Consider the following 18,675-nt stretch of genomic DNA (forward strand, 5'->3'; position numbering starts at 1 on the left):
ATATAAAATAACCGTTTTCTCAACAATGCAGTTTAAATAGATTGTATTTATCAGAAATGGGGAAAACTACTGGAATGTGTGTTCGGACATATGCCATAATTCAATCGGAATTGATTCCCTTACAAGAATTAGCACCAATTAATGGTTTAGGAATTCAAGCAGCTATTGCATTTTCTGCATTTACTCATACACATTTGAACTAAGAGTGGAACAGCCACTTGAAAAAACTGTGGGTACATACCATCAGTATAATCAACTAAGAAGCTACGCAATCACATTTTTAAAGTAATTTTGACCCAATGGTCACTAAACAATTCCCTTGCCCCCTTGGGACTGGAAACAGCAATTTAACTGCAGTATATATATACATATATACACATACATATATATATATATATTCTAATTAGACTTGGGCACCAGGGGGCTCTTCGTGTTCGTGCTCGTCTTCGGGGGGGAAAAAATCTTCGTATTCCGCAAATATTCGCGTGTTCCTGTCTTGTCTTCGGGCGAATATTCGTGGACATTCTTCGTGTTCGGTTTTTCTTTGTTTTCCCGGTTAAGGGGTTAATACGGGGTTAACGCAGCTCTGGCGCCAGGAGTTTAATTGTACGTATGAGCAACTCTATTGGTCGTCAGCAGGGGGCTCGTCTGCCATTGGTTGATGGCAGATGAGCCCCCTGCTGGCGACCAATAGGGTCGCTCGTACAGACTGTTAAACTCCTGGTGCCGTAACTTACCCGGCACATCCCACTGGTCTCCCTCCCTGTTCAATTAGTTAAATGTCCGTACGAGCGACCAATAAAGTCTGCTCGTACGGACATTTAACTAATTGAACAGGGAGGGAGACCAGTGGCATCTGCAGGGTAAGACGAAGACGATCACGAAGATCTTCGTGGTGTGCGTCTTCGTCTTCGCCTACGTTTTACCGCCGCCGTCTTCTCTTCGGCGTGTCTTCGGAATGAACACGAAAACGCACTCTTCGTGTTCGTTTTCATGTTCGCCCGAAGACAAATGCACAAGTCTAATTCTAATACATATTTTAATATCATTCCGCATGATATATATTTTTCATGTTAATAATAGACATAATTGAAATTAAAAAAATGGAATGTTGCTTCAAGTAATATATATACCACAAATATAAACTAAATTATTTAGATGTTTCTGATGCAACTCTGGTTATAAATAAAATGTGCGTGCAAACAAAATACGTATACTAGATTTATACGATATTTATCTAGCAGAACCATGCAAGACAAACTACAGGCAAAAATGAACATTCTACATGAATTATATTTGACATTAAAGTTTGACAACACACAGTAAAAAACTGATCTTAGAGGCAGTGCAGTGCGGTAGAAATGAATCCTTGCATGAATTCATATATGCCACCAAAAAAAGAAAGACATTTTGAAGTGTCATGTTTTTTTGTAAAGCTGTAAAATAAATTAATAGGCTGGAGTGTTCTTTCTTTGTGAGTTTCTTTTTGTTATCAGAGAAAAGGCCGATCCAGGACATCAAGTAATTGTCATACATAGAGAGAAAGCCTGCATTCACTATTTGTAGTTCACTTTTTCATTCTATCTATATTTTGCTGAATTTATTTGAAATATTCTAATCAGAATGTGCCATTTATTCCTCCAATGAAGAAAAGCTGTTGCATTCTGTCTGTGTATTATAAGTATTAAGCAAGGATGTAGAACTCGGTTTTTCTAATTTAAATTGACAGACATCTACTGTAGAAGTTGTTATAGATTAAATGACATGAGGGTTATTATTATTATTATTATTTATTGTTTTATACAGCGCCATCAAATTCCGTAGCGCTGAGGTTAATCATTTCAATAAATTTAAGAAAAGTGAGGAGCTACTAGGAAAATGTTCAATAATTTCTACATGTCTGCAAGTGATAGGGATTGTTTCTTTTGTCCCCATTTTTTAATGGAATAAACGGTCATGCAAAAAACATATATTTTTAATTTAAAAAATAAATAAATATATATATAAATGTATATTTACAGAAAATAAAGAGAACATAATAATATAAAATAGGTAATCTAGCGGACTAAAGTTATTTACTAAGTAAGTGTTAAATTAACTTCAGACACTATGTGTTCTTAACAGTTCATACCCAAATTTTTATGTTAAATGTCATAAGACGTTACTTGGCAATGAAGTGTTAAAATGAATATGCCTAAAGGACTGAAAGTAGGCTGCAACTAGTTAAATAATATATTAATACTGTACATTCTGGATTCAGGAAATAGGTTCAATTAAACTAGAGGCATATTATTATTATTATTAAAGTTGCTTCTACCAGACATTACAAATTTACGAGTGACCCAAATTCTTTTTCGTAACAGGCTTGAAATTAGGCCTATGTAATAATCTAACGAACCAAACAATAATAATAATATACACCATACGTGATTTGAGGTTTATTTCACGCTTTTCTATGTAATAATCTATCCTAGTGTGATACTCAAAGCATTACAGAAAACCCACCTGCTTACAGAACTATCACTTTGTTTGTTTGTTTTTTATAAAGGAAATATCTCTTTAATTGTAACTGTATATGCACAGAATGTAAAACTAATACTAGATATCTTCTTATACCCTTTGTGAATAACAATGTACAGTATTTATGGCATATTATTGAAGCAAAATAACAAGTTTACTATTCGTACAATATCGCCACTTTCTAAACAGTTGTTAGAATACACCCTGATTCATTGCTGGACTGCTTTCCAGTGCTATAAAGTGTCTATTAAATTCTCAGGCTATGTCCCTGTCCAATAATTAATGATTTTCAATAAGGAATATATTTGAGCTCAAGTGACGAAGACACATTACACTGTGTCCATTGATGTATTTTTTTTTATCATTATTACACCTAGCTTAGTAAATCGTCAGGGGATCAACAAATTATGACACGCTGGAAGACGTTTTACTTAAAAGACATTGTCATTTTGGTTAGTCTAAACTGAAATTTCCCTGCAGATATGTTAGCTGATTTATAACCAGTTCCATAATTCGAAGCAGTGTAATTATTTATGAACTCATTTAAAAATAGTAGTTGTTTTGGTTAAACATAAATAAGGATAGGCTTCGCAGAATGTTGAATTATTAAATAGGAATCATAGCAGGCAGAACTGGAATCCTGTCATTTGGTAAGTGTGTGATAAAAGCATATCATTTTTGTAACGGTTTCTCTTGCTTATAATGCTTGTGTTGTGAGCTTTAAATCTCCCAGCCAGAGACATGAAACAGAAAGCCACGCCAAGAAAAAGGCTATATACACAATGAACTATGCATTATAAATGGCCAACTCTGGCAAATCTCTAGGATGTAGGAAAGGAATGGAATAGTCTGAGCTGGCCCTGCATAATGCACAATTAAAACCAGAGACGTTATCATATCACCATAATGTGTTGTTTGCAGAGAGGGAAATTTTGATTTTTAATTAATGTACTTAAAATTGAAACAAAGTCAACAAACCACAACAATTTTTAAAGCAGAATAATACAAAACAAATAGCGCTTGATACCATTCACCCTACAGAATGGCAAAACATAACCGAAGTGTATATATTAAGTTCCAACTGCATCACATGCACAAATGTTTGAAGATAAAGCCGCGACTTTTATCCACTGATTGAATTTTAATCTGCATCACTTGAACTTGATGGACTTCGGTCTCTTTTCCACCTTATGTAACTAAGATAACGGATTACTTTATGATAATATCTACAACATCTTCTTAAAAAAGTAATAGCAAAGTCCAGCTTTAGAATTGTAAAAACCCCAACCACCAGTGCAACATTTGAACATTATTTTAAATGCTTCAAATGCTTATGATGAATCTGTTGTACAGCCCTGTGGAATATAACAGTGCTATAGAAATCAATAAATAATAATAATAATAATTCTTCAACTGGACTAAGCTTGTAGTACACAAAAATCATGATCAACCCAATAAATGATAGCTGATAATACACAAAGAGGTCCGCTACTGCTTATACTTCTGTCTCTTGACCCAACGACGGGTCGTAGAATCCCTTGCTTTGATGTCATGGAGTCATCCTCAGTTTGCATACTCCAGAGGCAAAGTTTCAACTTCAATTTCAATCGTTTTCAGTTTCCAATTGTGTACATAATGCCAGCCACACATAAAAATGCTAATCATCACAGCTGACCGCATAAAACAGTCAACTTGTTCCACAGTTATTTATAAACGTCCGTATGTAAATTCAGAATACTAAACAGAACGTAATTATTTGGGGCGCACACTATCATGGGAAATTAGCATGATGAAATCCGGGACCTTCTTTTTATGTTAATGGTGAAAGACAGAGAGGATCCGGCACTCCAACAGTGTCGCACAATATTTTGTTTATTTGGCATACTAAGATATCTGGAACAATGCATCTGTTCCGAGATATCAAGTCCCTATGGATAACTTTCTAGCCGTTATTGAAAGATAAAAGTTCAAGTCTGTTTACTCACCATCAGGATCAAGAATATTTGCAATTCCCAGGTGTCGTTGGGCAGTGTTAAATGCATGATCCAGCCGTTGTATAGCAGATTGCTGGGAGACTACACTGTTCCAGTCAAACAGGTCTGATCTGTTAAAAAAAGCAGAATTGAAAGGGTCTTAATCACTGTATTTTTTACTAACCCGTAATATATATACATGAGACTCTCAGGATTTCTATGCCAATCTCAGGGTGAAAAAGCTCATTTAGCTGTGACTATTAAAAATGTTTACTTTACACTTAATTTAGGGAGTTCCCAGGTACACCTACAGTATCCAAATATAATTTGCTTATATGGAGGTATGAAGGAAAATCTGCATTATATTAAAAGGCACAAAAGTGAGTAATAAACCAAACACAAACATAATTAAGCCACTTTGTTGGGTGAAGAGAAATGAAAGGGTTTGAAGGGTTTATATATAAAGAAAGTGATTGATGCAACCAAGGCGATTGATGGACCAACGTAAAGGTCTACGATTGGTTGAAAGGGTGGTTGATATCATAACAAGGTTATGTTAGGTGTCTGTTCCACTTATTCATCACTATTTCAGTAACTTTCTTTACAATACAAGAATGAGTGTCTTCCAGTAATGTTGATATTTTCATAAAGAGAATACAGGCATGAACCTCTAAATGTTGTATACATTTATTCCACGGCACTGATGAAAAACTGCATCCTAAATGTAAATCATCGGGCATGAATTATCATTTTTGAACTTAATAAAATGTTAAACGTGCAAATTTTCCAGTAGGACGGAGAAAGCCCCATTCACTTGATCCCGAAAGAGCAGGTGAGAGCGTAAGAGCTTCAGCTCAGTATATATAAAGGAAGAGGAGAAGGCAAATGAAATCTGATTCCATGGGCTACCGAGAGGCACAAATTAATTGTTATGTATAATTTACACTTGTATTTGTCAATGTTGAAAGGTCTCTTTTTTATATAATACTGATGTATGTTATGGTGTTAGTCTTCCCAGTAACTAAGTATGCATGGATTGTGTAATAATTATTGGCCATAAAGAGCTACCATAAATTAGCAGGAATTTCCAATAACTCTGGATCCATTTAAACACAGATGTGTATGAATTAAACCTTTCTTTTACAATGTCTTTTTAACTATATGTTCTTCATGGCCACCATGGTCCTTCTTGGGTTGTGACTTCATAATAAGTAGTGAAGGGATCTTTCAGTTGCTTTCTAGAACGCGAAAGGGAAGTGAATAAGCAGCTTGATTATAAAATGATTATAACTGAAGATATATGGTTGATCCATGTTAAAATCCAACAATCAAAAAGAGATCCAAATATTTGCCTTTGGAATCAGCAACATGGATGTGTGATGGGTTGAAATTGAAGTCTCTTTAACCTTAATTACTACTTAACTGTATATGCCTCAGAGGCACATGGGCAACTTCCAGTTGAATGATTGAGGAATATTGCAGCCCCAAAAACACATTAGTCAATGCTCATACGGATTTTATGAAAATGCTTTCTGGCCAACCCCGTTCAACAGCTGCGGTATGTTTTTTCACACTATATGGAGCTTAAACAAGAATAAAACAAAATGGCATCTACTAAAACATTTCAATTTTATGCCACAATACTACTAAAATTGAATGACTGAGTCACTATTTGATTAGGATGTTTAAAGATTGTAATTGTGTATGCATTAGTGGAACAAATCAGTTAACTAATGCTAATGACTTCTAAAATGACAAAATTACTCTTACTCTGCTTAAAAAGAATATTTCAAGAACACGTTTCCAAAGAATATATATTAGGAATATCAAGTTACATTTTACATGGTTTGAATCACACAGATACATTTATCGCAGAGAACTGTGATTCTTTTACTGGGGTGCCAGGGACATTAAACTGTCCCTTAAACGTGTTAATTGTAGTGCTAATGAGTTTCGCAATAGAATGAAAAGTTTGATGGAGGCTCTAGAGTTTTCAGCAGCCCTAAGCAAAGCATTTACTCAGGTCTCATCTTTAACACAAGCAATAAAAAGAATAATAATGTAATCATGTATAATGTATAACTACTCATTTGTATTGATGAAAAATAATAGTAATCATTTAATAATAGACAGTAATAATTTTATGATGAATATATATCACATTTGTAAAGGTCTCCTACTCTATAGGTCTCTTAGACCATGGGGGCCCCAAGCGAAATCTTTTTATATGCTATCACTACCCCTGACCTTTTCATAGCTGTATGCAAACATGCTATAATGAAGAACACCGGAGCACTGCATAGGGTCTATGTTTAAGTACTTCCCTGCATGAAACACATACGGCATTTCTGTTTAATAAACTTTGCTTTTTATCACTTTGGAAAGAGTTCAAAGCTTAAACTCCTTCCTATAACGCAGTTAGCACATAAATGTTTCATATTTAGCTGAACCATTCTTTTTTGACTTTGCTAACACTTGATGTACAGTGATCAATAAGACAAAAACCTTTCAGGTGTGCTCTCAATTAGAAAACATAAAGAAGAAATTTTTTTGCATTACTGGAAAATACTTATCACTCAGGCAGATTAATTATATTTTGATGTATGTAGTACAATAATTTATATACCGAAGTGTAACACACTGGCATTACTAAACAGCTAGCAGGAATAAGCATTGTAATTTCATACATCTGCAGTATGGTAAAGGTTTTTGGCAGCTTTATTTGTGTAAAAACGGTTTCATTTCATTGACGGTACACTTGAAGCAATATGCCAACAAAAATAACTACGTGTTTATCTACATTGAGTAAACAAATATTTTACGTACACATTTAAGATATTTACATTAAAATGTCCAACACTAGCCCAAATCAGTTTTTGGTTTTAGAAAACAAAATAAGTTCTTAATGTTTTTACAAATGCATTTTACTGCTTCTTTGTTGGAAGACGCATTTCACTTCTTCCCAAGATCAACCTAAGATGTATGTCTATATCTGGAAGAATCCAAAGGTTTTTCTCACCATACTAAAATGTACAATTACCACTCCGGCTTTTAATGTCTAAATATAAAATAATTGAGCTTAATCACATCATTATTTATGACTTACACTGCATCTAAAGAACCAAACCTGCTTGCTCCAACGCAGTATGTAAATTATTGTTGTTACATTGGCCAGTCATTCTAGTAACACGTAGATCATTTGCCTTCATTTAGTTGTCCAACTGGCCGCACACCTGGGTGTTTTTTAATGATACCTGGTCAGCTAGTACTGGGTAGTGCTGCTAGACCATTCTCACTGTTCATTGATATACTGAATACATTTGCCATTTTCAAATAGAGAGGTTAATACTTCATACATACATTTAATAAACGTATGTAGTAGACTGACACTCAGCACAGAGCAGAAACATATGAGCCATAATATTCTTTAGTTAATAACTGACTGGCTCTTTCTGATTTTGTGGATCATTGAATATTTTGGTCTCGCAGTCGTTGGGTGTGTTCATATCCTTATAAAAGATTTCAACGAACAGACTTTTTAATTTGCCAAAAAGTGCATTTTTCCTTTTTGTTGGGAATACCTACTAGGACTATGTTCAAACATTAAGTGCTTGCAGCGTTACCCTTATCATTAATGATATATCCAGGTTTATGCGTACTTAATCAATTTATCATGTAAAAATGTATAATAAATGGGTTAAATCATTGATGGTAAGGCATCTGGAAAATACGTGTTTCAACTGTAATAAAAGAATAAAAAAATATGACATACATTTTGTTTTTTTTAGGAGAATAGATGGGCATATATTATACGCAGGAACTAAAAATGACCAAATTGTAAACTTTTTGTAAAAATGCAGTTCTAAATTAAACATACGTATTATATCTGGGATTTTTTGGTATGTTACAAATAATTCAACAGGTCTAATTGAATGCAGTAGCAAAGTGCCTGTAAACAAAGTCAGAAAGCAATTATCTCTTATTTTCATAAATAAATTGTTTTAGGTACAAACAGGATATCTGTGTGTCAGGTATGTAGTTTGATTGATTTATTTCATGGCTGTCCAAAGGAATTATTCAGTTAGTTGCCGAGGGCAAGGCTTTCCAACCCAATCATTTAGGCATATAGAAAGGATAAATAATAATAATAATACATAAAACAGTGTGTTTCTCTGCATCATTTTTGACACATAGATTTAATAATGTGATTTTTGTTATTTATTAAAAAAGTAGAAACATATGTCCTGGTTTTCTTAGTTTCTTAGTTTATGTGCAAAGTTACCCTGAATTGTAAGCTACGGAAAATGCTGGAGCTATATAAATAAATGTAATGTAAAAGTAAACTTTAAATTGACTCAAACAACAAATTACCATTAAGAACGAGAGTAAGAGAAACTTGTGAACAAGAGAAATGTTGTACATTTGAATACACCATATGGTAGTTTTACAAATGTTTGAAATAATAGATTTGCACCCAGGCTTTCTGTCTCTGGAGATTAATATGATGTATGCCAGCATGCAGCTGTCTTCCACCTTCCTATCTGTATGTTTATTTAACAGGTTTCTAAATTTCTAACATGTGAAAAGACTGATGCAAGGAAACCATAAAGCATGTCACATGACCACATATTAAATAGAGTTATTATTTGCGGCAATTGTTGGGTGGGAGGACAGCACAAACAGTTTTAAAGGGACACTCCAGCCACACACACACATATGCACATTGATAAATACGATCACCTTCACTTTTGAATTAACTTTTTTGTGTAAATGCATCGAGGGATCCATTAGAATCTTCTCTATGCATTTGTGCACCAAAATAGTTTTCACCACGTAAGTCTTATTTTTTTCTCACAAGTTAAGAATGCATTTTAAAGTCCTTATAAAGTAATTTAATATACATTGGGAATTAGACTGCTCCTTTAATCCCTATCTGCCTTTTATATTTATGTCAGTTTTCTAAGAATGAATATACTGTATTTACTCGATTATAAGATGACCCTGATTATAAGACGACCCCCCCCGTATTTAGAAAAAAAGAAACAGCCTGAATATAAGACTACCCTATAGGAAAAGCATTTTATTAGTTAAAATGAATTCATTTAAACTATTTTTTCATATTTGATGAAAACTATGATTGAAAAAAATGTATCTTTTGTTTTTATTTCCTTTTATTTGCCAACCTGCCTAGTTATGCACATCTGCCGCATGGCTTGCTACTGTGCCCCCAGATATGCCTTATAAACCCCTATTTACCACTCTGCCCCAGAGATATACCTTATACCCCCCTATATGCCCCCCCTCCGACTTACTGATGCATCCCTAGACTTGTCCCCTGTGCTCCCTGGTCTCAAGTGGGGGCAGACGGTGTATGTCTGTGCAATGCGCAGACATCCTCCACTGCTACCCGCGAGTTCCACCGGGGCTTCCATGACGGAGCACTGGAAGGTCACGTGGGTGCTCCGTCACAGAAGCCCCAGCGGTAGTGTCGGGTAGCAGCGGAGGTTGTCTGCGCCCATTGCACAGACGTTGACCGGCTGCCAGAGAGGAGAATCCAGGTCCCCTGCAGCACTGCGGGAGATCTGGATTTTAGTCTTGTAATCAGACAAGTTGTGCTATAATCGAGTAAATGCGGTAACAGGAAAAGGCAGGCAAACTGACTAACTTATTTTTACATTATGTATTTGCTCCTGTGAAATGATTCATTTTCTCTGTACATCACACAATATTGCTAATTTTCTGAAACTTTTGTTAGTATAAAATGGATTTTGAATTCTCTTTTTCCAGTTCTCAAAGTTCATAGATTCAGTCTTTGGGTAACAATTTGCAACAAAAGATGAGGAAGTCACCCTCTGCATTACGTATTTCTAGATGTGATTAACCATTAGGCTGCTACTAATTACAAGGAATATTAGACGCGTTGAACAGGGATTCTCAGGTTTTCTGTGTATAAGCACTTCTGATCTGTAGGCCTAACCTAATCAATTTACTAGATAATTATAATTTTTTTCTACTCAGTCTATGCTAATCGAAGGGTAATTTAGGTAATAAGGATAGGACCTTTTCGGAGAAAAGCAAGGGAATTCTGGGTTGCGTATTTCATGGATTGAACAAATTACATTTGCCATAAAAATTTTCACTGTGTTACTCAACTTTGATCTACAAGGAGAATGTGCTTATTTAAATTCTGTTAAGCACTTACTGACTTGTATAACGTCTTGTATTAAGAGATTTAGAAAGCAAATATTATTCAGTAAGGTTTATGGAACCTAGAAAGATTTCATAGTTCATATCGATGTTTATTCTTCTACACTAACTTATTTGTTTTGCCTACTGTAAATAATTATCAAACCTTTCAATAGTATTGATATTATGCAGCGCTACAGTAGCTGCATATTAAAACTTGACATGTCTAACTTTGGAAATAATTAGAAGGCCATTCAATATGATATATACCCAGCTAAACACAGAATTCATTTTTTATAATGATATAGGCAAACACATCTAACACATTTGAAAATTGCTTCATTGAGTTTGCTGGATTGCTTTCTGCTGTCACATTCTTTATGTCCTTCCACCACCTCAAACTCATCTTCTATTCCCCTGAACTATACCTCGATGCTTTTTTGGCATTATCTTTGACACAGCTCTTTGCTTCATTCCTCACAATTAATCAACTTAATAAATCCCACAACTTTCACTTACCTATTGTTTCAAGTATCTGCCTTTTTCTTACTCAAGATACCACCAAAATGTTCATTTAAGCCCTAAATATTTTTGCCCTATTAGCATTCACTTACCTGGACTTCCTTATTTCCTGACTTGTAGGCAATGTAGGCATTTTGTGTACCTAAGTGAGGCTAGTCTTTCTTACCTGTCACTCATCTTAACACCGTAACTCTTTGTCATTTCCTACAAGCGGATGCTAAAATCTGTTAGAATACAATGCAAACAAAACTTACCTAAACTTATAAAACCCTCACTTATATTACTCTTGCCCACTTCACTTATCCTGAATTGAAATATGTTCCAAATTCTCCCATGCATTTGACCTTACCTTATCATCACTACCTCTAATTGCTGCCTAGAAGATTTTATTCATGCTGTTCACAACCTATGGAATCATCTACCCAGTCCTTTCCCCCATTTGGGACTAAGCAAGTATCACCTATCTCCATACCTGATGCCTTTAATGTTTTAAATGAAGACAAATATGACATGTCACAAGGCAAAGGGCGGTCACACCAAATATTGATTTGATTTAGATTTTTCTCACTTTGCATTTGGTCAAATGATACAAATAAACTACCGTATTTGCTCATTATAAGACAAGGTTTTTTTCAGAGCAAATGCTCTGAAAAAGACCCCTCGTCTTATAATCGAGGTCGTCTTCTAATCGGACCTCAAAAATATGTCCGCTGGGGCCAGGCTGCTTACCGGTGCTTTGGTCGCGAGCAGCGTCTCTTCTATTAGCAGCAGGAGAACAGGAAGCTAGAAGAGTGTCACATAACTGTGCCTCCCCCTCCTTCCTCTGGGGGCGGGGCCAGAGAAGTTGCTCGCACAGCCGGGCCCCTGCAGAAGTCTTCGAGTGAGAGATCTGCAGTTCAGGTAAGGGGGTGGGGGAATGTTTTTGAGCAAGTATGTGTGATTAATGGCATGAATGAGTATTTAAATGTTTGTGAATGAGTGTGTGTGTGATAGCATGGATGTGTAAGGGGGGTGGTGGTGGTAGCATGGCATAGGGAGGCTGTACTCACACTCCTATCATCCCCAGGTTCCAGCATGTACTGGCTGCCTTGGCTTGATAGGAGTGTGATTGCTGTAAGCAGTTATATATATAGATATATATATATGCCTTTTAACCTCCTATATGCCACTCTGGTATATAGGGGGTTAAAAGGCATATCATGGGGCAGAGTGGCATATAGGAGGGTATAAGACATTTCTGGAGGCAGAGTGGCATATAGAGGGTTAAAAGGCACATCATGGGGCAGAGTGGCAAATAGGGGGTATAAGGAATTTCTGGGGGCAGAGTGGCAACCCTGGGGGCAGATGTGCATAACTGGGGGGGCAGGTTGGCAAATAAAAGGAAATAAAAAAATATATTTTTTTTCTCAATCTTAGCTTTTATTAAATATGAAAAAATAGTTTACATGAATTAATATTTACTAGTAAAACTTTTTTTCCTATAAGGTAGTCTTATATTCAGGCTTTTTGTTTTTTTCCTAAATTAATATTTAGATTTTGGGGGGTCGTCTTATAATCGAGCAAATACGGTATTAGCATGTCTATTTTTGAGAGCATTCTTACTTTATAGGATTTTTTTCTATCTACCTAAAACCTTTGCACAGTACTGTATTATATGAAGAACTCGTGAGCCAAGACAAGATTTGATTCAAGAGCTATTAATGATTTTGGGCAATGAGTTTCCACATGTAACTTGTCTCAGTCACCCTTCTATTTTAACAGTAGAATGTATGCATAAGGGAATGTGATATGGATAGTTGATAGAGAATTACAAAAGCAACTTACTAAAATAAGACTCATCATTTCAAATGTGAACACAAGATGCTAGCAAACAATGTATTCAATGTAATCTTAGTTCTTAGTTTAATGTATAAGTTCTGCATATATGAGTTATTTTAGGCCAATACATGTTTACCCTACACATCTGGGGTTATTTGGAGTCCGCTAATTTCCTAATATTGTCTGTGAAGTCCAAAATGTCAAATGCACATGGAATATTGAAGAGCACATAGCAGTCATAACCATCATACTTGGCAATAGTACTACCTAAATAAATGTGGATAGAAACTCTTAATAATTACACAATCCTTAAAATGCATATTAAGATACTCGGTTTTCCAGGAGCAAAAGTCCAATATTCTGTGTCGAGCAAGTAGCAAAAACCTAGACACCATATCCATATATGCAAATGCAGCTATTCGACAAGCATGACCCTCTTCGATACAGTTCTGTAATTATCTTGGTGGTTATGAGTCTAATTACACACAGGATACAATATTGAATTCTAGTTACTTGTTTTTGTTGGCGTCCAGAATAAAGATTTCCCTATATCTAAAGTTAATGTAAATAGTAAACATCATATGTAATTGTATTTTGACTCCGTAAGGGGTGTTCAGCCCCACATTCTAACTTATCTCCAGGCACATTGCAGTAGTTTCGCAGCCAACATAAATTTCTATGTGTACCTTGGTAAGAATGAATACATCTTTTAAATGCTATATTGATAATCATGTAATGGAGCCTAGAAATTTTGCATTTTGGACCATTGTTTAAACTGTCCCACTGAGCAGTCTCACTGTCCCACTTTTGCAAGCAATAGGAATCATGGGCCATTTGGGGAGATCTTTTAATCCTAGGGATCTGTAAAAATGGACGGAGCATTTGACATCCATATTAGTAATTATATGGGAATAACAAGGTTTTAGCCTGCAAGATAATTACAGGTTTCGGCATTTATCAGGAATGTGTACTTCTGCCCTTGCTGTTATAATTCAATGAAGAGGTCTTCAACACTTTCATTTGGTGCTTCCAACCTGCCAGAGCTACATTCTGTTTCTTTTAATTTCTCTAATTAAAATGTAATTTATTATATAACTTGGCTATTTATATCACTAAGTAGCATGTTGAGAAATAGATTAGTCTGAAAAAGCCTTAGACACTGTTGAATCAACACATATGCAATTAAAATTATAATGTGTTGTTTAATTAGAATGCTGGACCAGAAGCAGTATCTGCCACTGAACATTCAGTGCCTGAAACCTTTTTACTTTATATTTTGGTCATGTACCTAAAAATGCAAATGTTCATTTGTAAAAATAAAAAGATCTCTCATGAGTATGTTTTCCGACATGCAGCACAAACCTGTACAAAGCGGATAAGTTTAGGAATAGTGACACAAGTGAGTTTTGGCTTTATATTTTCTTCAGAAAATAAAACCAAAAAAAGGCATAGAACTTTAGGATTATTAAAACAATCATACTGCATGGAATCTCCTAGGTGGCTTTAACATAATATGACATATATGATATCGCCCTACCCAAGAAAAAAAAACATATATTGGCAATAAGGCTTTTGTTTGTCAAAGTTTTTTTTTCATTAACTTAAATTCCACAAGAAACAGTGATCACAGCTGTAAAGCCCGTTAACTACCACAAATGTTCTAAGATTATGACAATTGCAAAATAGGGTTCTGCTTGGTTTAAAATATGTACTCTAATGCATGATCGTTAAGTGGTCCCTTTAAATCCCCTACATGCATTTGCCACTTTGACCATCACTCTCCCCTTGCTATTTGCAGTGAAGAAAATGAGTTTGTGTTAAAAAAAAAAAACTTAAACAAAACTCTCCAAGCAGAATCGCTAAGAGGAACTAAATCCTATAAAGAACCTCTTGTACATTCATGCACATTGCACAATGTTTCCAGTACACGATATGGAGCTATTGCTACTACCTACAGTTTAAGTGGTTGACATTTATGTAAACACCATGTACTTTATGGGTTAAAGTCTCACACCGTGTGTATATTGTTTAAGGCAATCCATACATTGTACAATTGTGTTGCTAATTTTGTTTTTCTGCAACTTTTGTTACATAAGCAAAACAACTTGCACTCCAAACAAATGTTTAGGCTAAATTTGAGGTGGGCTACATCTGTGGACCCCTTTCAGTTAACATTAATATCCATGAATGGTCTATACGATGGATTCATTTAGTCATCTGGCATTCTATTTTCTTCCTGTTGAGTTTGAAACGTTTTCCACTATAAATTATTGTAAAATCATTGTATCCGAATTGCAAACAAACCTCTTAAACTACTGATTTGCTGCTTCTACATAGCAGATTGTGGTGATTTCTTTGCTAAGTAAAAGCACACCTCTTCTATCTGAAGTATGTTAACAGTTTTTGAATGTTTATTGTGAGCATAATGCTTGTCATCAAAATAATCAATAATGGCAATATCAAAAGAAAGGTGAATCATGTGTTTGTTAAAGCTTTACTGTTTTTTTTTCTTCCTACCGGTAACTGTGGATAAGTGCATTGAAAGCCAATCCATCAGACCAACTGCTGGTGAAATTGATAACGTTGACCTGTGGGTAATTGCGAGTTGATTGGCGGACCCAGCTCAATAAGATCTTTTCACTATTCGTCTGCTGCAAGTCAGCCATAATCCCTTTCATTACATTCTTCACCTGAAAGATAGGCAGCCATCAATGGACATGAACATTAAGCAGAATAAATTGTTCGTTTATAGTACTATTCATTGTTAAATGAATAGGAACTTACGTCTTTTCGGAAATAAATAAGTTCTATATTACTTCTAGCAGTAGAATTAGTGTTCATGTGTTATTTGAGCTCATGGAAAAATGAAAGCAAAGGAAATGGAAATATATATATATATATATATAAAAATCTATTAACCTGCCAGTGGAGAATTATGCTCCAGATCAATCCAAGAGTCAGCTTGTGGTTCCCATCCACAATATCTGCGCTGCCAATATTCACCAAATCAACCTGTTGTGTAAAGATACAAAATAGTTTAGATTCATAAAAAGTCATTTGAAAAAGCAATGATGTTTGTATTGTAAATACAGAATACATATACATGTTAAGGTGATTTTATAAAGCAATTTTCTTTCAACAATTCAAAAAATGGATTTCAAGGCTTCGGAAATTGTGCATTAAAAAAAGTCAGTAATTTTTATCCTTCAGACTAATGTTATATGGCACTGACAATTATTTTTGCTGGATTACATACAATGATTTGCGCATGAATACCATGTGATCAAGAAAATGTAGGCTTGTAGAAAGATTAAGTCCATGCTAAATCAATATTCTTTGTTTCTTTAAAAAAAAAAATAACAGTGCCGGCTTATCCGTTAGGGACACTAGACACGCTCGTAAAACTCAGAGGCACAGGGGACTCCTAATCTGTAATGAATAATTTGGCTTTACTTTATCCAGGAAATGGATTTAGGAGGAGCGGGCCAGGTGTCAGGAAAACAGATTTGTGTAGTATTTGTGTATTTGTATATATCTGTTCCTGTGCACCTAGAGGCCTTGGAGTGTCAATCTAGATTCCTAGAATTAACCTACAATGTTCTAAACAACTTGACCGTCTAGATTTCATTTCGTGCTAACAAATGCCTCACAAACCTGCCCTCAGAGTGACTTCTGTGTGTCTCAAGCCTTCTTAACCATTTTGTTGTTTTGCTTAAAAGACTTATCCAGGGCTCCTTTTATAAAGATATGTCATCGATCTCCTTGACCCAACATCTGGACAGCATGTCACTTTCTCTCTCTGAACTAAACGTGCTCCTTTTCATTATACTGATCGGGTCCAGACTGGGCATCTGGCACACTGACAAATGCCTGTTGGGCTGCTGACTGATAAAGCCCCATATTTACTCAATCTGCTACTGAAGCACCAAATTGGATCCTGCAGTTTTTGGCCACCCACTGTATATGCACGGTCACGCACCAAGTGTCTGTAAAACATAATGTACAGCCATGCATATCCAGCTGGCTACTGCACAGATGTCATTTGTTGGCCACTGGCCTTAAATAGCCAGGGCAACTTAGTCATCCCCAGTAAGCCTCTGACACTGATTTAAAGGACCATTTAAGCATAATATGCGGAGACCCCACTAACTTTCTACCACTTCATCAGCTTGCATAGTTTTACTTGATGTAAACCTAAAGTGGCAGTCTAGTTCCCATTCTCAACGCATTATGGAGTTCATTAGCATGCATTATTTTGCTATTGTATTTAAAAATAAGACGTATGTATCATTTTCGTCCTTTCCCTAACAGTTTTAATAAAAGCACTGATTTTTCCTTTGAAATCGATGAGCTTTCTCATTGAAAGCACTAAGCTCAAATCAACTTTAGTATGCCTCCTGCTCCTGGTAAGACAGGCAGGGGGAGGAGGATAACGAGACAGAAGCATTTTCTACCTCCAATAAAAAAATGCATGCACTAATTTACATGCAATAAAAAGTAGCAGAGTCTATGTATAATTTACTTGAATATAAAATGTACTTAAATATATGAGTGGGGTGTACTTTAACGTGTAATAATAAGCTGCATGTAGAAATATATATTTTTGTTATTATTGCACTGTGTTTAAACATATTAATAGCAGGGTTTATAAGTGTACCAACTAAGAGTTTTAAATTTACTCACATTGTTCTTTTGCAAGATTTGCAGAGCTTTGTTGACATTGTTTAGAGCATGAACCCTTGTGGAGCCTTTTTCTTTTACCTGAAAGAAAAAAAACAGCATAGATGATGATGATGATTATTATTATTATTGTATTTATTGTAAATGATGAGTGTTTGATGGCATGTTTTCCTGTCCAGCGGGCTAGCATGTCGATCATAAACCCAGCCACTATGCAAGATCATACTTAGCATAACTCCCCACGCCTATACCATACATGAGCCCATATGCAGTAGATCCTTTTTCCCACCATCTCAGGTGTATGAATGAGGTGGTGGTGGTGGAAGTGGCCATGACCACCCCCTTGCCTTACACTACGTTGCAGTGATCAGCTTCAGAGCATGGCAAGGTGACCATGTAAAGCGGAACACCTTTGTTGAGGAATGGTTACGGGTGGGACTGGTAGGCTGGATCAACTATCTACCTTACTTGTCAAGCCACATTATGCTTGAATACACCGCTAAATGGCCACTTGGAAATGGGGGTCTGTATTGAGAAAGCACATGCCCTGATGTATTTCACACTTGACTGGTCAAGGGGAATCCTCTGATCTACCTAACCAGTCCAGGATCCCCACTGTTTTCCTTTGGAGGAGAAGCTCGGCAGACCAATGCATGAAAATCCACACTGTCCAACTTAGTATTAAAAGGGACATCCTGAGCCACTGGCACCAATGTAACATGGCACCAATGTAAACTGTATCCTTTAATATCAAAGATCACTTAAAAGTGTGATCTCTAGATTAGAGGTGTTTTATTCTTACAAAGAATAATTCATTTCCACTACAGTTCTAAAAGTGAAGATAAAGTAAAGATTTTGGCGATTCAGTGACATTTATACTGAATTGAAAGCTCTGTTAAAGAAAACTTGTATAATTAGGTTCAAGGTCAGGTGGGCTACAATCATAAAAAGACAGAATGTTTAACAAAAGTAAAAA

At 35.6% G+C, this 18,675-nt stretch overlaps 1 protein-coding gene across 1 annotated transcript in view; it reads right to left on the reverse strand.

The window, feature by feature from the left end:
- Nucleotides 1-18,675, reverse strand: part of LOC149289279 (dystrophin-like) — an 874,963-nt gene that overhangs the window by 667,073 nt on the left and 189,215 nt on the right. Inside the window, 4 exon segments of the mRNA XM_089490922.1 lie at nt 4,506-4,624; nt 15,537-15,709; nt 15,939-16,031; nt 17,703-17,780. Coding sequence (XP_089347048.1) covers nt 4,506-4,624; nt 15,537-15,709; nt 15,939-16,031; nt 17,703-17,780 — 463 coding nt within the window.

Source organism: Sceloporus occidentalis, unplaced genomic scaffold (assembly GCF_023333645.1).
Source record: "Sceloporus occidentalis isolate IW3139 unplaced genomic scaffold, rSceOcc1.0.p SCAF_47, whole genome shotgun sequence".
Lineage (NCBI taxonomy): Eukaryota > Metazoa > Chordata > Lepidosauria > Squamata > Phrynosomatidae > Sceloporus > Sceloporus occidentalis.